At 48.0% G+C, this 23,932-nt stretch overlaps 1 protein-coding gene across 1 annotated transcript; it reads right to left on the bottom strand.

The window, feature by feature from the left end:
• Positions 1 to 237: 237 nt before the first annotated feature.
• On the bottom strand, positions 238 to 23,686 carry LOC309360903 (acidic leucine-rich nuclear phosphoprotein 32 family member D-like). The gene is made up of 7 exons (XM_081895878.1): positions 23,515 to 23,686; positions 6,334 to 6,483; positions 5,979 to 6,101; positions 5,065 to 5,260; positions 3,273 to 3,388; positions 2,768 to 2,804; positions 238 to 779 (listed from the first exon to the last, which is right to left on the bottom strand). The coding sequence occupies exons 1-7, from the start codon at positions 23,566 to 23,568 to the stop codon at positions 688 to 690; spliced, it is 768 nt and encodes a 255-aa protein (XP_081752004.1). The 5' UTR covers positions 23,569 to 23,686; the 3' UTR covers positions 238 to 687.
• Between the last annotated feature and the right edge of the window lie 246 nt (positions 23,687 to 23,932).

Consider the following 23,932-nt stretch of genomic DNA (forward strand, 5'->3'; position numbering starts at 1 on the left):
CCAAGAAGAAGTGTTGGGCCGACGACCGCAGATCCACTAGCTTAGAAAAGAGGCTTTTTTCTTGGGGAAAAAATAATACAGTTGGAAAAATGGAACAGCATCCCGAGTGGTCTGGGAATCTGCCATAACAGCTCGAGAATTTGTCGCCGTCGTCATCACTGCACCCAGATTCCAAGGTGTCCCCTACCCAGCCCTGCCCCCTAGTGGCAGAGCAGAGAATTTGTGGTTTTTTATGGGGGGGGGGAACAAGTGGTGTGGGAGAGAGACGGAAACGAGCTTGTCCGACGCACCATCCGATTCGCGAAGCCTTTGGTCACAAAATACCCAAAAACAGGAGAGAAGTTGAAGGGGCTGAGGTATTGGGGGGGGGGAGGAAGGAGAAAAACTGTGCGCATTTTCTGGGGGGGGAGGGAGAGAAAGCCTCCCGACAACGTCTCCTGAAACACCTCAACTGTATTCTACATTTTAAAAAAATATACTGTGCATGTCGCAGCGATACAAAGGGGTCGGTGGGCTCGGAAGCAACTGTGGGGGGCCGGGGGGTCAGAGTGCGGGTGGGTGGGGGGGGCCCACAAGGGCGGGAGAGGAAGGGGAGAGAAGAAATTTGCCGTCACAGTCTCACAGGGGCCAGGAAAGTCACAGTCCGTAAAAAAAACGGATCGTCTGGCTACGAGGAAGAGGAGCCGGTCAGTCGTCTTCGTCGTCGTCATCGTCTTCGTCGGGGTCATCTTCCCCTTCGTCTTCAATCTCTCGTTTCCGCTTCTCGCCCTGAGGGAGATCTTTGGGGAGAGAAAACACACATATTTAAAAACGAACAGCAATGTCTACCCCTGGCAAAATTATTTCTTTGTTCTGTATTTGTTAGAACAAGGTTGGGGCTAAGCACTGGAACTCACTGGCTATCGAAAACAAGCAAGCAACTGCTGAAAATGTTCTAGACTTTTAGGAAGCCGGGGTAATTTTAATCTCCTGGTATTTAAACTTTTGCATCCATCGCAGCTGAGCGGGGAGATTCTATCAGGCCTCCTTCCACCTGCCTTGCCGAACTCTCTGCCTCTCAATGTGTATTGTACTGTTTTATGTACTGTGGCTTGCCGTTGTTTTATTGATTATAGTTTATATATTATTGTAACTGTTGAGTGGATTTCCATTTAACTTTTATACAGTGGTGCCCCGCAAGACGAATGCCTCGCAATACGAAAAACCCGCTAGACGAAAGGGTTTTCCGTTTTTCGCTCCGCTTCGCAAGACGAATTTCCCTATGGGCTTGCTTCGCAAGACGAAAACGCCTTGCGATTTTTTTTCACTCCCCCCCCTTTTCTAATCCGCTAATAGTCTTTTAGCCGCTAAGCCGCTAATAGCGCTAATCCGCTAATGGGCTTGCTTCGAAAGACGAAAAAAACGCTAGACGAAGAGACTCGCGGAACGGATTGTTTTCGTCTTGCGAGGCACCACTGTATGTTGATATTATTATATTATACTATTCTAATGATTGTTGAATGTTGCTTTCTTGATGGAGGCCGCCTGTTTTAAACTTATGTTTTGTTATCACGTTTTTGTATTGCATTGGATTGTTTTAAGATGCACATTTTTTGTTTCTTCAGCTTGTAATCCGCCTTGAGTATTGTAAGATAGAAAGGCGGTATACAAATTAATGATGATGATGACGTAAAAACCACCCAAGTGACACTCTGTGCAGTTTCGTGGGCGCACTCTGCACGCCAGCTTTGTAAGGTAAAAAGGTAAAGGGACCCCTGACCATTAAGTCCAGTCATGGCCGACTCTGGGGTTGTGGCGCTCATCTCGTTTATTGGCCGAGGGAGCCGGCGTCCAGCTTCCGGGTCACGTGGCCAGCATGACCAAGCCGCTTCTGGCGAACCACAGCAGCGCACGGAAACGCCGTTTACCTTCCCGCCGGAGCGGTACCTATTTATCTACTTGTACTGGTGTGTTTTCGAACTGCTAGGTTGGCAGGATCAGGGACCGAGCAACGGGAGCTCACCCCGATACTGCGGGGATTCAAACCGCCGACCTCCTTATCGGCAAGCCCTAGGCTCATTGGTTTAACCCACAGCGCCACCCGCGTCCCCCTTGTAAGGTAGACTAGTGCAATCTGTGATACAGACTTGAGGCTGGGAGATGGGAGGTTTGCTCAGAGCTACAAGAGTATTCAAACCGAGGACCTGGGATTTAAAAGCCCGTGCCTAACCGGCCCTCAGATTATATTTTTTAGAAAGTATATTTTAATTAAACTTTCTGTTTTACCATTTAGACTGATATTTTAAGGTTGTTTAAATGAATAATGGCTTCCCTTCTTCTCTTTCCATGGTTCATTCTGTGTATCATGAATCCCTGCGTATTTTGCACGAATTATACCGTTCGGTATTTCATCATTGCATCGCATCCATCAAAAAATATTTACACTGTTGAATTTATCTTAACGCTGCCCATGTTTTCAAGTGTACACAAGTGTTCCCCCACCCCCGTATATCCCATAAACGTTTTCTTCTCTAAACGTATGTTCTTCTAGTTCTCTTATTCAATATTAGGTCCGCAAGCTGCACATATTCCACCAGTTTAAGTTTCCATTCCTCTTTAGTTGGGACTTCGCTCGTTTTCCATTTTTGGGCTAACAAAACATGGGCCGCAGTAGTGCCATACATAAATAACCTAAAGAGCCCTTGGATTAACTATCCTTTGGGAGGAAAAGGCTTGCCACCTCTTCGCCATCCCTCAGAGACCAGAGCGCCGATTTAAAAAGGCTCACCTTCGTCTTCTTCGTCATCCTCGCCTTCCTCTTCCTCCTGAAGTCAAGAGAGGAGTAGAAGCTTTTACCTCAACCCAAGAAGGGGACACAGTTCGCAACTTGCACAAATTTAACCTGTGCGTGTTTAGCTATTATTAATTCCACTTATAAACCTCCCGCCATCGAAAGATCACAGGTCAGCGTGCAACATTAAAAGCACATTACGGAACATCAATAACGATAAAATAAAAACATGAACAAGCAAACTGACAGGCAGGCAAAAGAATAATCGTTAATAACAGCCCTCTGCCCCACACGTTCACAGTACACAGTTTATTTCATGCAGGCAGGTCCAAAGCCTGTTTCCAGCTGTTTTCAGCTACCTGCAAAACAAATCTCTTTCCCCCCTCTCTTTCTGGGGGAGGGATGCTGTTACTGAACATAGCAGCCTTTGTTCTAACCGCTCTGGGAAACGTGAAGTTAAAAGCGGGGGGGGGGGGGGAGGAAAGCCGCCTTGCAAACTTACTTCATCGTCAACCCCGTCCTCCTCCTCTTCCCCATCGAGATCTTCTTCATCCTCCTCGTCGTCGACTGCATCTTCGTCGAGTTCTTCTTCATCTTCTTCATCTTCCTCTTCACCTTCTGGGAAGGGGGGAGAAGCGGAAGAAAAAAATACATACCGTATTTTTCGCACCATAGGACACACCGGACAATAGGACGCACCTTGTTTTAGAGGGGGGAGAACAAGGGAAAAAAATTCTTCCGCTCTCTGCCCAGCGTCCCTTCAGCGAAGTGGCAGGAAGCGCTGCACAGAGAGTGGGAGAATTTCCCCCCTCTTGTTTTCCCGCTCTAAAACAAGGTGCCGTTTAAGGTGCGTTCAGGCGGCTACCTTGGAAGCCTGGAGAGCTAGAGGGGTCAGTGCGCACCGACTCCTCTCGCTCTCCAGGTTTCAGGTTCCTTTCGACCTGCTCTTTGGGGCTGGCGGGGGGAAGACCACCACCAGCCCCAAAGAGCAGGTCAGGGAGCAGCGGAAAGGGGCAGGGGAGAGGCTCCTGCCATAGTCACGCGTCACTTCTCCAGCCGGGAGAGGGTCGCGGAGCTATGGCGTCTTCGCTCCATAGGACGCACACACATTTCCCCTTCATTTTTGAAGGGGAATAAGTGCGTCCTATAGAGCGAAAAATACGGTATATTCCACGAAAGGTCCGAAAAGGAGGTTTGGGGGAGAGGAAGGATTTTTCCCGCCACAGCACGTAAAAAACGACGACAACAACCCCAATTTGCGTGAAGCTTTTCTCCCAGGGATAATCGATGCAGAAGTTCCCAAAAAGACGATTATAAGCAGTTTATTAAAGCAGCTGGGATTCTCCTTGCACAACAACCCCCCAATGGGGGCGATGCAGAAATGGCAAAGTTAACAGCTAAAAACTAGAGAACCTAAGGACAATGGTTTCGTGGAGGAACAGGGCCTTCTTGGTAGTGGCGCCCACGTTGTGGAATGCCCCCCCCCATCAGATGTCAAGGAAATAAACAACTATCTGACTTTTAGAAGACATCTGAAGGCAGCCCTGTTCTCGGCCCTCCAGATGTTTTGGGACTACAATTCCGATCATCCCCAACTACTGGTCCTGTTAGCTACGGACGATGGGAGTTGTAGTCCTAAAATATTTGGGGGTGGAGTTTGGGGATGCCTGGTATAAGGGATGGATGTGTCCTGTTGCACCAGAAGCAGTTGAGTCCTGCTGGCCACATGACCCGGAAAGCTGTCTGTGGACAAATGCCAGCTCCCTCGGCCTGAAAGTGAGATGAGCGCCACAACCCCGGAGTTGCCTTTGACTGGACTTAACCGTCCAGGGGTCCTTTAACATTAGGTCCAGTTGTGACCGACTCTGGGGTTGCGGCGCTCATCTTGCTTTATTGGCCGAGGGAGCCGGCGTACAGCTTCCGGGTCATGTGGCCAGCATGACTAAGCCGCTTCTGGCAAACCACAGCAGCGCACGGAAACACTGTTTACCTTCCCGCCAGAGCGGTACCTATTTATCTACTTGCACTTTGACGTGCTTTTGAACTGCTAGGTTGGCAGGATCAGGGACCGAGCAACGGGAGCTCACCCTGTCGCCAGTCCTAGGCTCTGTGGTTTAACCCACAGCGCCACCCGCGTCCAGTTAGGGTGCAGCAAATGGGGAAGAAATAAAAAAAGCACCAGGGCCAGGAAGTTGACGAAAGGAAAGGAAAAATCCACGATGCATTGGAGCGTACGGTGTGCGTTCGATTTCCAAAAACTCAAAAGTCCTTCCCCGCGTCCGACCGAGTCTCACCTTCCCCGTTTTCGTCGTACTCGTCTTCCAGCCCGTCCACTTCTGGGTCGGAGTCCGGCGCCTCTTTGTCGTTCGTGTCAAAGCCGTCGAGGTAAGTGAGTTGCGGGAGAAGGGTGAAGATGCTCTCCCGATAGCTGATGAGCGTCGTCACTTCACAGTTGAAGAGGTCCAAACTCCGTAGGTGAGACAGCTTTTTCTGTGGAGATTCTGGAGGTGAACCGGGCGAATGATAATCGCATGCCCCCCCCCCCAAATCAGAGCCGGGAGCTGCAGTCAGCACGGAACGCTGCAGCAAAATGGCTGACCCCTTTGCTCACCGGCCACTGGTTTGTTACCGGGACAAATTTAAAGTGTGCATAAACCACATTTTGCAAACCACCACCTTCAGACTAGCAACGGTATGTAAAACTAATTAAAAAATAAATGTTTAAAATTACTTGTTTTTTTAAAAAAAATACAGAAGCTTTTAACATGTGCCATTAAGGTAAGACGGGGAATATGCAGAAGGAATGCTTCTGAGGAGATATGGAAGGTGTTTGTTGAATTTGTACTGTTAAAAACTGAAAGGGGTCAAACCATTGCAAGAGGTGTTGAATAGTTGGATAGTTACAATGGAACGGTCTCAGTGGTGGGGCACGCATTTTTATTCATGATTTTTACTTTTGCCAAAATAAAATATAATAAATGTGCCAATTCTTTGCAAACCATGAGGACTATGTACTTGACTTGGACTTTGAGTTACAAAGCAAAGCAGCAGCAGCTGAATTCTGGCAGGAGAGAATAAAAGCACCTCAGAATTTGAGGATGAAATAGATAGGTAGGTAGATAGATAGATAGATAGATAGATAGATAGATAGATAGATGATAGATAGATATAGTTTCCTCCAGCCCTTTGAGTGGAGTGTTTAACTCACCAGCGGCTCCAAAGTGTTTATATCCTTGATTTTGTTTCCGCTAAGATTCAAGTGCGTCAAGTTTGGAGTTTTTTCGGCAAGGACTTCCAAGCCGCCGGAAATCCTATTGTCGCTCAGCTCCAGCTACGGAGGGGAAAAACAGAAAAGCTTCAGGATTCGCAGTTTATTTCTTGGGGATCAAATCCTAAAAAAACCTCAACAACAACAACAACTGCTCGGCCCTCACGCATCTTTACTTCATCAAACCTGGCCCTCTCTGAAAAAAGTTTGGGCAACCCTGTCTTATAGAGAAGATAGGAGTTCCTGGAAGGATCCCTTTAGCTTTACGCCAACGCTGCCCCGTCCTGTTGCTTACCTTGCGCAGTTTATTGAGTTTTGGGAGGTTGGCGACGGACAGGAGGTTCACGTTGATCATACTGAGGAATTCGAGGTTTTCAAAGTCAGAGGAGAGGCCTCCGATCTTGCCGTCGTCGGAGCGGCAGTTGTCCAGAACCAACTCCTTCACCTGGGAAATTGTGGTAGAATTGCAAAATGATTTGAATTGTGCAGGATGCTTATGTTAGCCAGATTTAATATGTTTCCCTCAATGATAGTGAGAGGGAGATAGTTAGCTCCCCTGGAATCAGAGTCTCTGCAAAGGTAGGAAACAGGAACCTGATACTTTGGAGCATATTTTCTTTTCTTGTGATTCTGGCATTTATGCCAGAAGACAATTAGAATCATAGAATCACAGAGTTGGAAGAGACCACAAGAGCTATCGAGTCCAACCCCCTGCCAAGCAGGAAACACCATCAGAGCACTCCTGACATATGGTTGTCAAGCCTCTGCTTAAAGACCACCACACTCCTTGGCAGCAAATTCCACTGTCAAACAGCTCTTACTGTCAGGAAGTTCTTTCTTGTAGTTTGGATCCATTGCTCCGTATCCGCTTCTCTGGAGCAGCAGAAAACAACCTTTCTCCCTCCTCTATGTGACATCCTTTTATATATTTGAACATGGCTATCATATCACTCCTTAACCTCCTCTTCTCCAGGCTAAACATGCCCAGCTCCCTTAGCCGTTCCTCATAAGGCATCGTTTCCAGGCCTTTGACCATTTTGGTTGCCCTCCTCTGGACACGTTCCAGTTTGTCAGTGTCCTTCTTGAACTGTGGTGCCCAGAACTGGACACAGTACTCCAGGTGAGGTCTGACCAGAGCAGAATACAGTGGCACTATTACTTCCCTTGATCTAGATGCTATACTCTATTGATGCAGCCCAGATTAGAGGCCTTACAACTCAATAGGCTGATGTCTACACCATCAACGGTTCAGGACCTGCTTTCGGACAGGAATGATCAAATTACTTTAATAGTGGCTGAATTTCTGAGTGCTGTCCATGTAGAAAGACTGGGCCATTATAAAGAGATTTAGCGGTTGTATTGTATTATTTATGCAAAATTGATTTTCTCTGGCGTTAAAGATCTGACTGGGTCAAACCTTGTTATGTTGAGCTCGTACTTTGCACAATTCGTATACAGTGTCTGTTTGATAACGTGTGGTTTGCTATGCCTAATAAAGGATATTTGAGAACTGCAAAATGATAACAGGAATTCTGGGAAATGATATACAGTCATATCTCGGGTTACAAACGCTGCGGGTTGCGGACCCTGCTACGGGTCGCTTCCGGGTTTCGGCACTTGTGCATGCACGCAAAAATGCCGTGTGCATGCGCAGAAGCGCCGGATCGCGTCCCGTGTGTACGCAGACACGGTGCTTCAGGTTGTGAACGCTGCGGGTTGCAAAGGAGCCTCCCGCACGGATCACATTCGCAACCCGAGGTATGACTGTACAGTGGTACCTTGGTTCTCAAACGCCTTGGTACTCAAACAACATGGAAACCCGGAAGTTAAGTGTTCCGGTTTGCGAACATTTTTCGGAAGCCGAACGTGCTCCATTTTGAGCGTTACGCTGAGGTGTGTCTGTTTTCGCTATTTATTTTGCGGTGTTGTGGCTCATTTTTGTGTGTGTGAGACTGTGTGGAACCCAGTTCAGCCACTGATGGATTGTGTGACTGCAGTACAGTGGTACCTCAGGTTACATATGCTTCAGGTTACAGACTCCGCTAACCCAGAAATATTACCTCAGGTTAAGAACTTTGCTTCAGAATGAGAACAGAAATCGCGCGGCGGCAGCAGGAGGAGGAGGCCCCATTAGCTAAAGTGGTACACCTCAGGTTAAGAACAGTTTTAGGTTAAGAACGGACCTCCAGAACGAATTAAGTTCTTAACCCGAGGTACCACTGTACATTGTTTATTGCTTTCATTTTACGGATCAATGGAAAGACAAGATTTTATGGATCAATGGAAAGACAAGATACCAATGGAAAACGGACTGGCAGATGAAATTATTGTGACTATACAGAGATTGCAAGACCGACCAGGAAAATCTGAAACCAGGAGGACCAAAACTTCAACAGAGAATGGGACAAATACAGATTGTATCTAAAAGAACACTGTTAAGCACTTGAACTCTTTTGGGCAGGCTTTAAATAACTCTTACGACGTTACGAAGACTTTGGATATAATGGAGGACTGTTGCTTGAATGAACTTAAAATATGCACTTGACAAAAAGGTTTTTTTAAAAGAACCCACTGATGGGATGAGGGAAGCCCCTAAGATTCGGAAGAATCTTGTTTTTAATTTTAACAACTGTAAGAACTTTCATGTGTGTGAATGAATTTGTAAAACCAAATAAAACTTTTATTTAAACAAGGTAAAGAAAGGAAGAAGGAAGCCAACCTCTCTCATTTTTTTACAGAAAGACACATTATTGCTGGTATAATCTCAATATTTACAACCAGATGAAGGTTTCAGTTTCAACTTTTCTGCTGTACTTTACTGGAAGGTGAAAAACAATCATTTCCTTAGTAATTTATTTAACTGAAACAGTAACATTATAGCATATGTATCCATGTTTGTTAAGTTATAGCACACATGAAAAACTGGGGGGGGAAATCCTTATTTCCTGATGAATAGCCTTTGGAGTATAATGTAACTTAAATAGAAAACTATCTTTTATTTTTAAAATCCGATTTACATAAATAAAAATCCAATTTAAATAAAAAGAATCTGATTTTAAAAATAATAATGGATTTTTATCCACCCTGGGACTTTGCTTATTCCTGCATCGCAATGGCACAAGGTGCAATTTCTGAAACAGACCGAGGGCCTTGATTTCACCCCCAGCTCTTAAATCCATAAATAACAAGAAGTGAAGCCAGTTCTCACGACACCTTCGCCACGCGAGATGGCTCAGGTCTTGGGCTTTTTCTACAGGAACAGTATATATATGGCCTTTGGAAAGGCGAGATTTGCTTTGCCTCCGGTTTAGTAAAGGTAAAGGTACCCCTGCCCGTACGGGCCAGTCTTGCCAGACTCTAGGGTTGTGCGCTCATCTCACTCTATAGGCCGGGAGCCAGCGCTGTCCGCAGACACTTCCGGGTCACGTGGCCAGCGTGACAAGCTGCATCTGGCGAGCCAGCGCAGCACACGGAACGCAGTTTGCCTTCCTGCTAGTAAGCGGTACCTATTTATCTACTTGCACTTTGACGTACTTTCGAACTGCTAGGTTGGCAGGCGCTGGGACCGAACGACGGGAGCGCACCCCGCCGCAGGGATTCGAACCACCGACCATGCGATCGGCGAGTCCTAGGCGCTGAGGTTTTACCCACAGCGCCACCCGCGTCCTTTGCCTCCGGTTTACTTATCTGTAATTACAAGGGCTTCCATTTAATTACAAGGGTAAATGGGAGGGACACCTCACAGGACCGTCGTTAATAATAATAATAATAATGATAATAAAATTTATTTATATCCCGCCCTCCCCAGCTGAAGCCGGGCTCAGGGCGGCTAACAACAATCAAATAATCCATTTCATTAGAAAATTAATTAAAATCAAATTGATGGCAACCGTTAAGCAAAATTCTGTGCAGATTGCCAGAGGAGGAGGTCAGGCTGTTAGGAGTCATAGATATGATACGGAGGGGGGGGGGCATGTCTTCTTCACCTTCTTCTTCGCTACAATATATCCATTTATTTCCAATTGTCAATGGGGACTAAAATCTATAAAATTCATAGAAAATCAACGTGTCAATTTGCTCAATTTCTCTAGGACTCCATGACACCTCCCCTGTCCTCCATAATCCCTCAAGCAAGGTGTCAAGACCCTAATCCTGTCAAATCACTCTGCCAAGCCTTTCCTCCAGGCAATGCCAGTACATGGACCATTGTCTTCTCATCAGGATGTGCTTTTCTGCGCATATCTCCAGCTCTGCATATTCCCCCCTCCCTCCTCCATATGTTAATCCTGTGTAACCCAACCTCTTCTTAATGTATTCATGATGTAACTGGGATGTGTTTTGCACTGTATTCTGGGACATGGAGGAAAGTTTCAAAAGTTCATGTCACCCCTTTCTCGCTGTTCAATCTCGCCTTGAACCTGTTGCGCAATAAACTTGGATCTTCTGCAGCTTGCTCCTGTCTCCGGCTGAGCTCATTTTCCTCCGCAGGGACCCGCGGACTTAGTCCGACGAGCTGGGTGGCAGAGCAGCCTCGCACCCAGATTTTACCGTAACAGATAAAACGCTAAGAAAAAAAGATTTTGGGCGTTTGAAAAGAGCAGCATCGGCAAATGAAACAGGACTTTGTGCTAAAGATCAGGAGCTGGAGGACTCGGTACCCAAACCTGTCCGTCCCTCCCCCCCAAAAAAGAGACATTTGCCAAGCTCTCCAGAAAAAAGTTTTTCATTAAATCAGGAATATTTTCAGCCAAGCTCACAGAGCCGCCTGGTGGCCGCGAACCGCAAAAGGCAAGGAAGTTATGGAAGCAACAGCCATTTGCCAATGCAAGGAATAAGGACTGTGGGTTTTTTAAAAGGGCTTTAAAAATCCTCCCAGAAAACACACAACGGTTCTAAGCCCTCCCCCACCCTCAGCCCCCGTTTTTAAGCTGATTATCAAACACTGCAGAGGGAGTTTATCTCCTGATGAACAGGCCTTGGAATAGTTTCAATTGGAGTTTGTTTTTTGGGGGGGAAATAAAGGGGGGGGGAATAATTCCCCCCCCAGGTGCTTGTGGGGCCGGCAGCGGGGAGAAGTGCTCTTTTCCCCGCCGCCCACCTACAGACCAGGTCCGGGGACAGTGGGAAGACGCCGTCAGCCTCCAAACCACATCGGGAGACAGCGGGATGGCGGCGTTCCGCCTCCCCGCTGTCCCCCGACCTTGTGGGGCTGGCGCTGCGGCTCTCCTGAAGCCTGCATTCGCCCCATAGGACGCACACACATTTCCCCTTCATTTTTGGAGGGGAAAAAGTGCGTCCTATAGGGCGTCCTATAGGGCGAAAAATACGGTATATCTCAAATCAGTTTGCAGCACCTAATACAGGGGTCAGCAAACTTTTTCAGCAGGGGGCCAGTCCACTGTCCCTCAGACCTTGTGGGGGGCAGGACTATGGGGGGGGGGAATGAATGAATTCCTATGCATTTCAAATAAAAGGACACATTCTACTCATGTGAAAACACGCTGATTCCCAGACTGTTCGTGGGCCAGATTTAGAAGGTGATTGGGCCGAATCCAGCCCCCAGGCCTTAGTTTGCTTACCCACGATCTAATACAGGCTTCCTCAGCCTGATCTAATTTAACCAAATAAAGAAAGAAAACTCAAGCCTCCATGAAAATAATTCAAATCCTTCTCTAAGGGACATTTTTACCTTTCCCATATTGATTGACCCACTTAATTTATAGGAAAACCGAAGCAGCAACAGGCAACACGTGGCTAATTATGTTCTAACAACTTATTTCTACCTGCTCCTGCCAACCTAGCAGTTCGAAAGCAAGCCAGTGCAAATAGATAAATAGGTACCACTCCAGCGGGAAGGTAAACGGCATTTCCGTGCGCTGCTCTGGTTCGCCAGAAGCGGCTTAGTCCTGCTGGCCACATGACCCAGAAGCTGTACACCGGCTCCCTCGGCCAATAAAGCGAGATGAGCGCCGCAACCCCAGAGTCGGCCACGACTGGACCTAATAGTCAGGGGTCCCTTTACCTTTACCTTAGGCAACCTAAGGCCCGTGGGCCGGATGCGTCCCAATCGCCTTCTCAATCTGGCCTGACAGTCTGGGAATCAGCGTGTTTTTTACATGAGCAGAATGTGTGCTTTTATTTAAAACCCATCTCTGGGTTATTTGTGGGGCATAGGAATTTGTTCATTTCCCTCCCCCAAAAAATATACCGTATTTTTTGCTCTACAAGACTTTTTCCCTCCTAAAAAGTAAGGGGAAATGTGTGTGCGTCTTATGGAGCGAATGCAGGCTGCGCAGCTATCCCAGAAGCCAGAACAGCAAGAGGGATTGCTGCTTTCGCTGCGCAGCGATCCCTCTTGCTGTTCTGGCTTCTGAGATTCAGAATATTTTTTTTCTTGTTTTCCTCCTCCAAAAACTAGGTGTGTCTTGTGGTCTGGTGCGTCTTACAGAGCGAAAAATACGGTAGTCCGGCCCGCCACAAGGTCTGAGGGACGGTGGACCGGCCCACGGCTGAAAAAGGTTGCTGAACCCTGATTTAGATGGACCAACTTAAGGAAGCTTTTTCTGTCCTCACTGAAATCTGCTCCTACTCTCCTAAAGAAAGGCAACAAACGGTTCACTGGGAAAACACTCACCCCCCTGAAGATGACTCGGAAACTACAACTAATCCAGAATGCGGCAGCTAGACTGGTGACTGGGGGCGGCCGCCGAGACCATATAACACCGGTCTTGAAAGACCTACATTGGCTCCCAGTACATTTCCGAGCACAATTCAAAGTGTTGGTGCTGACCTTGAAAGCCCTAAACGGCCCAGTATCCCTGAAGGAGCGTCTCCACCCCCATCGCCCAGCCTGGATGCTGAGGTCCAGCTCCGAGGGTCTTCTGGTGGTTCCCTCATTGCCCCAGAACATTGGTATCACTTTAACTTACTGTGTTCCATCATACCTCTCCTCCCTTTCGACTGTTGCCCATAGACTGGCCTTCACCAAAGCGAGGTTCAACGTTTTTCCCTCTAACGTCCTGAGACATAGATTCTCAAAGGGCCAAGCCCCCGCCACGTGCGAATGTGATAAGGAGACGCCGGAGTCGCTCCAGCACATCATGTTCACTTGCCCCCTGTTCAATGTGCCACGGGCAAATTTGCTGGGATCAATCATACAGAAACTAGAGGGTACCCCACCAAAATTCCACCTTGCTCAAATCTTGCAGGATAAGGATACCCATACGACCCTGAATGTGGCTAGGTTCCTGGTCGCTGTCCTTACCCAAAAGCGACGCCAAGGAGCACTACAAGCTAACTAAGGCGTAGTATGCCATTCTATTTTATAGTATTTTATTGCTACTGTGGTGTTTTAGCGGCTGTTTTCCCCACGTGCACAAGCTGTTATTTATGTGTTGTTTTTACCTGTATGGGCCTATGGCCGTAATAAAATATTGTTGTTGTTGCCTCATTGCGAGAAGCCAAGTTACAGGGAACCAGGCAGAGGGCCTTCTTGGTGGTGGCGCCTGCCCTATGGAACGCCCTCCCATCAGACGTCAAAGCAATAAATAACTCCAGCTCCGAGGGTCTTCTGGTGGTTCCCTCATTGCGAGAAGCCAAGTTACAGGGAACCAGGCAGAGGGCCTTCTTGGTGGTGGCGCCTGCCCTATGTAACGCCCTCCCATCAGACGTCAAAGCAATAAATAACTACCTGACATTCAGAAGACATCTTAAGGCAGCCCTGTTCAGGGAAGTTTTTAATCTGTGATATTTTAGTGTATTTTTGGTTTCTATGGAAGCCGCCCAGAGTGGCTGGGGAAACCCAGCCAGATGGGCGGGGTACAAATAAATTATTATTATTATTATTATTTGCAGGTCAGCAAAGACAAGACCAGGCTACGCGGACAGACTCGGCGCAGCCCAATTTTGGCAGGAAGAGCACAGCTTCTGCAGCAGCAGCCCCACAGCCTGGGTGAGTCAGCTGTACGGTATCACGGCTGAGTGACCTAATCCTGACCAGCAGCAATGCCGCCGAACCGGCTGCGTTAGCAGACGGCGCGAGAAGCAGCCGGATTCTTTGCACTGCGAAAACCAAGCTGGTTTTCCGCCTCCTTTCCTTCAAACCCAATGGAAGGTGCAGCCGTCTGGATACAACGAACCAAATGTCGAGATCGGGGAAAGGGAGGACTTGGGTTAAGGAGGCCAGCACCCTATTATGGCAACATCGACTTGGTTGGACTGGTCATGTTGTGTGGATGCCCGATTATCGTATTCCAAAGCAACTACAGTGGTACCTCGGGTTACATACGCTTCAGGTTACAGACTCCGCTAACCCAGAAATAGTACCTCAGGTTAAAAACTTTGCTTCAGTATGAGAACAGAAATCGTGCTCCGGCAGCGCAACAGCGGCAGGAGGCCCCATTAGCTAAAGTGGTGCTTCAGGTTAAGAACAGTTTCAGGTTAAGAACGGACCTCCGGAACGAATTAAGCACTTAACCTGAGGTACCACTGTACTTAACCCGAAGTACCACTGTATTTCTGGATTACTCTATTCCGAACTTAAAAATGGGAAGCGTAATTCTGGTGGTCAACAAAAGAGGTTCAAAGACTCTCTCAAGGCAAATCTAAAAAAACGTAGTATAAACACTGGACTGCGAGCGCTCCAGTTGGAGAACAGCCTTTGCCAAAGGTGTCGTGGGCTTTGAAGACACTCGAACTCAGGACGCAAGGGAGAAATGTGCTAAGAGGAAGGCACGCTTGGCAAACCCTCACCGGAATCAACTCTTGCTCGGAAACCTATATCCCCACTGTGGAAGGACGTGTGGGTCCAGAATTGGCCTCCACAGTCACTTACGGACTCATTGTTAAAACCATGTTCATGGAAGGCAATCTTACTTGGCTACGAGGGATTGCCAGAGAGAAGATGGCCGTTTAGCAGAAGCTTTGTAAGCCACAAGTCTTAGCAATCCCTTATTCATTTGCTTATGGCATTTCAGAGAATGATTGTAGGGACCCCATAGGGTCATCTTGCTCAACCCTGGTGCAATGCAAGAATCCTGCACACAGCTGGAAGCACCAACGTTCCGGCTAACATCCAGGCGCACAGACCCATTTCATCACTAGGGAGATGCATTTGTGTCCCCTTTTATAGCCCCCCCCCCGCCCTGCAAATGGCCTGTGGCTTCCAAATGGAGAGGTCTCTGCCCTCTAAAAATCTAAAACAGACATGGCACAAGAGGAAAGAAGAACAGGAGGGAGGAAGAGAAAAGCAAGCACAAAGCTCTTAACAGTTGCAGCCTTTTTCTAGGTTCTGGCTATTGTAGCATAAAGGCTGCATGTTCGAAAATTCACCCAGGGAAGCTAACACCCCTGGAAGCTTTGATCAGGACCTAGATCTGCCAGGGATCTTTTTCCAAGAAGGGGGTGCTGAGCAAAACACCTCCCCTTTCAAGTGCACCCCTCACCTGCCGTTTAGACAAGCATAAACCCAAAATCGGAATCCTCTCATTAAAAGAACAGGAGGCGTCAATTCATCCTTCCGTCGCCAAAATCGCTTGCGTTTTTAATGCAAACCAACCCCTCTCCCAACCTGCCCCACAACATCTCCAAATTGTGCCAACGTTCCAGAGACTTTTCCTGCGCTAAATGTCCAGATTCTGAAACAAGAGGAGGACAGCAGAGATCAGGGAATTGGTTGGGCTGATGGAGGGAGGTTTGGCCCAGAGGTTTAAGGCTGCAAAGAGCTCCCTGTCTTCTTGTTGTTTTTTTTGTTTTGACGACAGGATGCGCCTAGGACTTGCTGATCAGAAGGTCGGCAGTTCAAATCCCTGCGACGGGGTGAGCTCCCGTTGCTCGGTCCCTGCTCCTGCCAACCTAGCAGTTCGAAAGCACCTCAAAGTGCAAGTAGATAAATAAGAACCGCTCTGACGGGAAGGTAAACGGCGTTTCCGTGCGCTGCTCTGGTTCGCCAGAAGCGGCTTAGTCCTGCTGGCCACATGACCCGGAAGCTGTACGCCGGCTCCCTCGGCCAATAAAGTGAGATGAGCTTTATCGCAACCCCAGAGTCGGCCACGACTGGACCTAATGGTCAGGGGTCCCTTTACCTTTAAAGCTCCTATGAGAAAGGGCCTCCTTCAGAGAAATGTGATTTTGAGCCCAGGAAGTCTTCGCCATCTCCCCCCTCCCAAACCAGGGTAGATTAAAAATCAATAGTGGTTTTTTTAAAAAAATGTGGACTTATTTCAAGTTTTTCATGTGTGCTAAAACTCAGTCGAAGGTGTTTGGTTTTTTAAAAAATTGTTTAGCCACATCAGTTAACAAACATGGATAGATATGCTATCTCGGGCTAAGTACTTAATTCGTTCCAGAGGTCCGTTCTTAACCTGAAACTGTTCTTAACCTGAAGCACCACTTTAGCTAATGGGGCCTCCTCCTGCTGCTGCGCCGTCGGAGCATGATTTCTGTTCTCATCCTGAAGCAAAGTTCTTAACCCGAAGTACCATTTCTGGGTTAGCAGAGTCTGTAACCTGAAGCGTCCGTAACCCGAGGAACCACTGTAATGTTATTGTTTCAGTTAAATAAATTGTTAAAATTCTTATTAAGGAAATGATTATTTTTCTCCTTCCAATAAAACACAGCAGAAAAGTTGTCCAAATATAAACAGTTAACCTCACAATTATTTCATAATTACCTGTCCATGTATTTCTAACGGTATAACCAAATGATTTAAATCAAGTCTTACGGACTAGTGATTTAAATCGATTTGATTTAAATCAAATCCACCCTACTGCAAACGGCTCAATTGTATGCAGCTTCCATTTGCTGCTTTGCCACACTAGGGACTAGCACCATGGGAAGGCGGCCTGGAGCGCAGGACTGTAAAAAGCAGAGTGGTTTTGATTTAAATCAAATCAATTTAAATCGCTAGTCAGTAAGACTTGATTTGGGACGCGGGTGGCGCTGTGGGTAAAACCTCAGCGCCTAGGACTTGCCGATCGTCAGGTCGGCGGTTCGAATCCCTGCGGCGGGGTGCGCTCCCGTTGCTCAGTCCCTGCTCCTGCCAACCTAGCAGTTCGAAAGCACCCCTGGGTGCAAGTAGATAAATAGGGACTGCTTACTAGCGGGAAGGTAAACGGCGTTTCCGTGTGCTGCGCTGGCTCGCCAGATCCAGCTTCGTCACGCTGGCCACATGACCCGGAAGTGTCTCCGGACAGCGCTGGCCCCCGGCCTCTTAAGTGAGATGGGCGCACAACCCTAGAGTCGGACACGACTGGCCCGTACGGGCAGGGGTACCTTTACCTTTAAGACTTGATTTACAGTAAGACTCATTCTCACTGGTACAATCTTAATATTTACAAACAGATGAAGGTTTCATTTTTGGACCAATAATTTTTCAGAGTCATTTTTTAACAGTTGTATCAAAAATTACCGATTTGGTTATACTATTAGGAATACACAATTATGAAATCATTGTAAAAGTTTAGTAAATTAACTGTTTATATTTGGACAACTTTTCTGCTGTCCTTTAGTGGAAGGAGGAAAAAAAATAACCATTTAAACAACTTATTTAACTAAAACAGTAACATTATAGCATATGTATCCATGTTTGTTAACCGATGCGATTACAACAATTAAAAACAACAACTGAAGACTTGAGTTTTAGCACACATAAAAAACTTAAAACAAATCCTTATTTCCTGTTGAATAGCCTCTGGAGTATAATGTAACTTAAACAGAAAACCATCCTTAGAAACATTTTTCCTCCCAAAGCGTTTTGCATTGTAAAAATCTAATTAAAATCAAAAACATCCCATTTTTTGATTATTATTTTTTAATCACTGGTTTTTATCCACCCTGGTATAAAGCAAAGCCTCAAGCGTTCAGGGGAGACAGCTTCACAAAGCTCTGGAACAGCATTTTCAAACTTGTGGTCCTCTAACAGTGGGAGGCCCAGCTCACATCATCCTTAGCTAGTAGGACCAGTGGAAAATCTTTTTTCCTTTTTGCTCCTTTTCCCTTCCTGCTCTGCTCTGGTCCTTTGCATTTTGTGTGCATTAAGGAGATGCAGACCGTGTTTGAGAGGAAGGGAAAGGAAGATCTCCCAAGATCTTCCAGTTAAGTCCACCCAAAGGCGACTCTGGGGTTGCGGCGCTCATCTCGCTTTCAGGCCAAGGGAGCCGGCGTTTGTCCACAGACAGCTCTCTGGGTCATGTGGCTAGCAGGACTAAACTGCTCCTGGCGCAACGGGACACTGACGGAAACCAGAGCGCACGGATATGCCATTTACCTTCCTGCCGCAGTGGTACCTATTTATCTACTTGCACTGGCGTGCTTTCGAACTGCTAGGTTGGCAGGAGCTGGGACAGAGCAACAGGAGCTTACCCCATCACCGGGATTCGAACCGCCGACCTTCCGACCGGCAAGCCCAAGAGGCTCAGTGGTTTAGACCACAGCGCCACCCACGTCCCAAGATGAGGCTAGGGGAAAAAGGGAAACCCTCAGGTGGAAGCTTCATAGTATAACAAGAGCTGGAAGGGACCTCGGAGGTCCTCAAGTCCTCTTGCAATGCAGGAATCTTTTGTGCAAGATCTCGAACCCAGTACCTTGAGATTAAGAGTCTCAGGCTCCAGCAGGCTGAGCTATCATCCCTCTCTGCGCGGGAAAAGTTAACGTTTACCTGCGAAAGAGGACTCCCTCCTTCCCCTTTGCTGCTGTTTAGAATTGCGGTTTTTTATTGTAATTTATTATGGAACGCCTTAATACAATTTTTAAAAAAGGAATTGTAGTCCAAAACTAGCTGGAGACCCAAGTTTGGAAAACCCTGCTCTAGAACAGCGCCCTGAAAGTTTTCGGACAATGACTCCTGTGAGCTCCAGTCAGCACTGTTAGAAACACAGATATACAGTCATACCTTGGTTCTTCAACGGAATCCACTCCAGAAGTCCTTTCGACTTCCAAAACGTTCAGAAACCAAGGTGCGGCTTTTGATTGGCTGCAGGAAGCTCCTGCAGCCAATCAGAAGCTGTGATACGATACGATATCTTTATTGTCATTGTCCCTTGCGGAACAATGAAATTGAAAAACTACATAAAACTACATAAAAACTACACAAAACATTCAAAAACTCCTAAAAACTCTAAAACCCCATTTTAAAATACACTATACTACAGAGACCCCTTATGCTGCGTTTAGAACCAGAATTGCATTAACGTAGAAACTGTTTTTCAGGCGGCTAGTCCTGGCCTTTATTACCCTATACCTTCTTCCAGATCATTTCCGGGGTGCATTTCCTGTGGAAGCCCAGTCGGACGTTCGGGTTCCAAAGAACATTCGCAAACCAGAACATTCACTTCCGGGTTTGCGGCGTTCGGGAACCAAAACATTTGAATCGCAAGGCGTTTGACAACCAAGGTACAACTGTGTAAGCTCATCGCCACATGGCACCTTAATCCTAGGTTAAAGTAAGTGGAATATCGAGGTGCCTTTTCCAATGAAACTTTATTATTATTAATTTCTAGACGGCTTTATATTTTAAAGAAAAAACCTCAAAGCGGTTTTTCAACACATTAACACCTCCAATAAACCAATCCAGAACAAAACAAATGCCAGCTTCAAGGAATATACAGTGATACCTTGGGTTAAGTACTTAATTTGTTCCGGAGGTCCGTTCTTAACCTGAAGCACCACTTTAGCTAATGGGGCCTCCTGCTGCTGCCGCGCCACAATTTCTGTTCTCATCCTGAAGCAAAGTTCTTAACCCGAGGTAATATTTCTGGGTTAGCGGAGTCTGTAACCTGAAGCGTCTGTAACCCAAGGTACCACTGTATTTCAGATCCTTCTCTAAGGGACATTTGACTCTCCCCCTATTTATTTACAACGTACCGTATTTTTTGCTCTATAAGACGCACCAGACCACAAGACGCACCTAGTTTTTGGAGGAGGAAAACAAGAAAAAAAATGTTCTGAATTCCAGAAGCCAGAACAGCAAGAGGGATCGCTGCGCAGTGAAAGCAGCAATCCCTCTTGCTGTTCTGGCTTCTGGGATAGCTGCGCAGTCTGCATTCGCTCCATAAGATGCACACACATTTCCCCTTCCTTAGGAGGGAAAAAGTGAGTCTTATAGAGCAAAAAATACGGTACTCAATTTATAGAGCTGCCCCATAGCAGGAGGCCTCTAGGAAGGCAGGGTGGGATAGTGGTTAGAGTGTCATAGACGGGGACCTGGGAGATCAGGGTTCAAATCCCCACTCCATCAGGAAGCTCCCTGGGTGTCCTTGGAGTCAGCCAGAACCTCTTGATCTACCTCGCAGAGTCGTTGTCCTTATCCCCATTTCACAGATGGAACAGCCAAGGTCATTGCTAACCCAACTTACTGGGGGGAGAATTACGGAAAAGCATTTCCGCACACCTGAAACGTTCTAGGTTGGAGTTTCCCAAACTTGGGTCTCCAGCTGTTTTTGGACTACAACTCCCATCATCCCTAGCTGGCAGGACCAGAAGCCAGGGTGGCATATAAATAGTATATTATTATTATTACCACCATCTATAACATTTGAAGCAAACAGAATGGGTTGTTAGTCCTACTCAGAGCAGACCCGCTGAAATTAAACTGCCTTTTTAATTCAGAGCCACTAATTGCAACGGTTATAATTTAGTTGGACGCAACCCACTGCAATTTTCTCTCATTCTCCCCCCTCCCTTTGCCTATTTTAAACTGCAAGCTCCTTGAGGACAGAGACTCATCATCTACGGAAGAGAAGGATCTGAAATGTTTTCCTTGAAGCCTGAATTTGTTTCATTCCAGATCATTTGACTGGACGTTTTAATGTGTTGTTAACCGCCTGGAGACAGCCCTCCCCCTTTAAAATATAAAAACCGAAATAATTAATAAGGGTAATAATAAAGTTCACCGCAAAAATGAAAAGACAGACACCTAGTCATTCCATTGTGGCAACCACAAGCTAGGTCTAAAGTGCAAGTTTGGCGACTAGCTTAAAAATCGGGAGTTTCTAAGACCAAATAGAGAGGCTGCCCCCCCCCCAATCACCCTGTCTCAACAATGCGATGAATACATAGGTTCCCAGTGGCAGAACAATTGCTTGGAGTGCAGAAAACCCCCCCAGTACACCTGCTAGGCATGCAGAAAGCTCTCAGCTGGAGAGCTGCTACCATCAAAGTTTTACGTAGTTAAGGGTGGCTCTTTTCAATATTTAAGGGAGGGTGTTTTCTACGTGAAACACGCTGAAATTATTCTTAAACACAGGTACAATGATCGCAAACTGCCCCTCCAAACAGGATTCCCCTGGAGGTGCCTGTTCATAGTCCTTCCCTCACAGAACTACAATTCCCAGAGTTCCTTGCTGGGGGAGCCATGATACTGCCCAAGCTATCAGTAGTGGAGGAGGCAGTCCTGACTCCTCCCAAAAGAGGCGGGGGGGGGGGGCGCCAAGGCTTAACCCCCACAATGGCAGCCACACACAGGAAACCAGGCGCCTGGAAACCAAGCGAAGCAACAGCAGAGGACCAGTGTCCACACCTGGCAAGCCCCCCCCCATACACAAAACACCCCCCCCAAAATGTGGCTGATCCAAACTGCAGCCAAGCAAACCTCAGCTTGGCTCCTGGGTGCAACCCAAAAGCATTGCTCAAAATGGACCAGAAAGCCTAAAAACACACACACACACACACGCACACACACAGATTGTGTGTTTGTGCGTGTTCTGCAAGACTTATAACAGCAGTTTCAGACCCCCCCCCCGTCCAAGTCAGGGTCAAGGCTCTCTTTCCAATCTCCTGGGTGCTGCCATAAATTCAATTGGTTCTAGTGTGTGTGTGTGTGTCTCACCGCCCTCTCCCCCCCCCGCAACCCGCCTTTCATTCAGCCCAAGCCACGCTCCCCCCCTGCTGCTAGACCATCTTGGATGACCCTTTAAACCCCCAAACCATAAAAGGCCCCCTTGGCCTCTCCATCCGCCTGCCTGACCCAGTCCCCATCCCTCCCTCCCCCCGCCTCCGAAAAAAAAGCTACACGTGGACGCAGCTCGGCATGAATCCATTCCGCCCTCGCCCCCCAACATCCCCTTCCTGCTTCTCTCCCAAAACCAAGAGGGGGGGAACTCTTGAGATTTTAATCCCAACCCCCCCCTTTTTTTTTTTACAAAGCAGCGCCTTCTTTGGCGAGGCGCGCAGCCACCCAGAGCCAAACCCCCTCCTTTCCTTTGCGCTCTCAAAAGCTCCACTGTGGTTTTTCTCCTCCCACTCCCCGAGGTGGTAAAATGGGGGGGGGGGGTTAGGAGGAGGGAATTAAGCGGGTGGGAAACAAACTCTTCCCTCACTGATCGCCCTTCTCCTAGCACCAATAGCTATATATATAATCGTTTGGGTTTTTCTTTCTTTTTTTAAGTAAACGCGTTTCCACGTGCGCAGCTGGCGGGAGTGGGGGGGGGAAGAAGAATTGTGCTTTTGGGAGAGCGCAAGGAAGCGGTTTAAGGAGGGGGGAGTGACTATGGGTAGGGAGGAAACTGCCGCCATCCTTCCTTCCCCCCCCCCGACCCAAGATTGCATTAAAAAAACACACCACAAAAACCCCACCATGTGCGCTTTAGTTACGCATCATTTATAGACCGGGTAAAGCCGGGGAAATCACAATTCACAACTCTGACCCACGTTCCCGGGATGGAGGGGGTCGGTCCAAGGCCTACAGGGCATTTCTTTCTCCCTTTGGGGTGGGGGTGGGGGGGTTATTCCGCTCCACCTTTCCGGAAAACATTCAAATGCCTACTCCAACATTCCTGGGTGGGAATATTTTTTAAGCCACCCCCCCCCCGCGGCCACATAACTACCCCACTCACCGAGCTCTCTCTTTCTCTCCCCCCGTCCCCGAAAAAAAAACAAGCAATTCACTCCCCCCATTTAAAAAACCCCCTCAACTAGGCGTGGGAAGTAGCCAAGTAGGCCTCGGTTCAAGCCCCCAAGCAAGCGTTAAGAATGTAGGGGAAACCAGACCCCCCACTTAGAAAATTTACAAAACACATGGGTCAAGGGGCGGGACAGGACCCCCCTCCCCCCCAAAAAAAGATCCCAATTTGATTATTTTATTTTTAAATCCGCCTGTTCCAAGAACCCCCTAAAACTTATCTTGTGCGTAAAAACACACTTTTGGAGAGGCGAAAGGCAAAGCGGCGCATGTGTTGCTGTTGGCTTTTTTTGGGGGGGGGGTTCTTAAAAGGGGTCGCCAAAAAATAGGTCGAGCCCCCCCCCTTTTCTCTCCAAGAGACAGGGATGTAAAGGATCGGGGATGAAAGGAAGAAGGCGCGGAAAAATGAGAAGAAATGGGGGAAAGGGCACTCCAAAAACTGCAAGGCGAGGATGGGTTTCCGTGCGCCCAGGAGCGCGGCGCGCGTCTCCAACATGTCGGCCGCGCACACGTGTGCGCGAAGCGGGCCGGAGGCGGGGGAAGGCAGCCGGGCCTGGGCCGGGGGAAGGAGGGAAAGCTCACCTCGGCCGGCTTCTTGTTCCGCAGCTCCAGGTTGAGCCGTTTCTTCATCTCCATGGCGGCCGGGCGACGTCTCCGCGCGGCGAGGCGAGTCTCGGGCGAAGAGGAGCAGCAGCAGGCGGCCGCGCGGACGGGAGCAGCGAGCTGCGGGCTCCTCCCCACCGCCGCTTATATAGCAGCCAGGCACCCCAGGCAACAAAAGGGAGGCGGGCGGCGGGGGGGGGGGGGAGCCGACGGAGCCGGGAGAAGCGCCCCCTGGCGCCGGAGAATTGCCGCTGCGACGCACCCGCCTCAGAGGAACCCGCCGGGCAGCGTCCTCTGCTGGCCGCGCGGCGACCTCGTTTTCCTTTCAACGGGAGGGTGAATGAACACAATGGATTGGATTGGCCCACACTGGTCGTGCGAATACGTAAAGGGACCC

The sequence above is a fragment of the Podarcis melisellensis genome (genome assembly GCF_964234715.1).
Source record: "Podarcis melisellensis genome assembly, chromosome: 18".
In the NCBI taxonomy this organism is placed as follows: Eukaryota; Metazoa; Chordata; class Lepidosauria; order Squamata; family Lacertidae; genus Podarcis; species Podarcis melisellensis.

Coding starts and splice junctions, on each gene's coding strand:
- LOC309360903 (XM_081895878.1), bottom strand. CDS start 23,568: ATGGAGATGAAGAAACGGCTCAACCTGGAGCTGCGGAACAAGAAGCCG. Junction 5,261..5,978: donor TAAACACTTTGGAGCCGCTG/GTGAGTTAAACA, acceptor GAATCTCCACAG/AAAAAGCTGTCTCACCTACG. Junction 3,389..5,064: donor GTACGACGAAAACGGGGAAG/GTGAGACTCGGT, acceptor CCCCCTTCCCAG/AAGGTGAAGAGGAAGATGAA.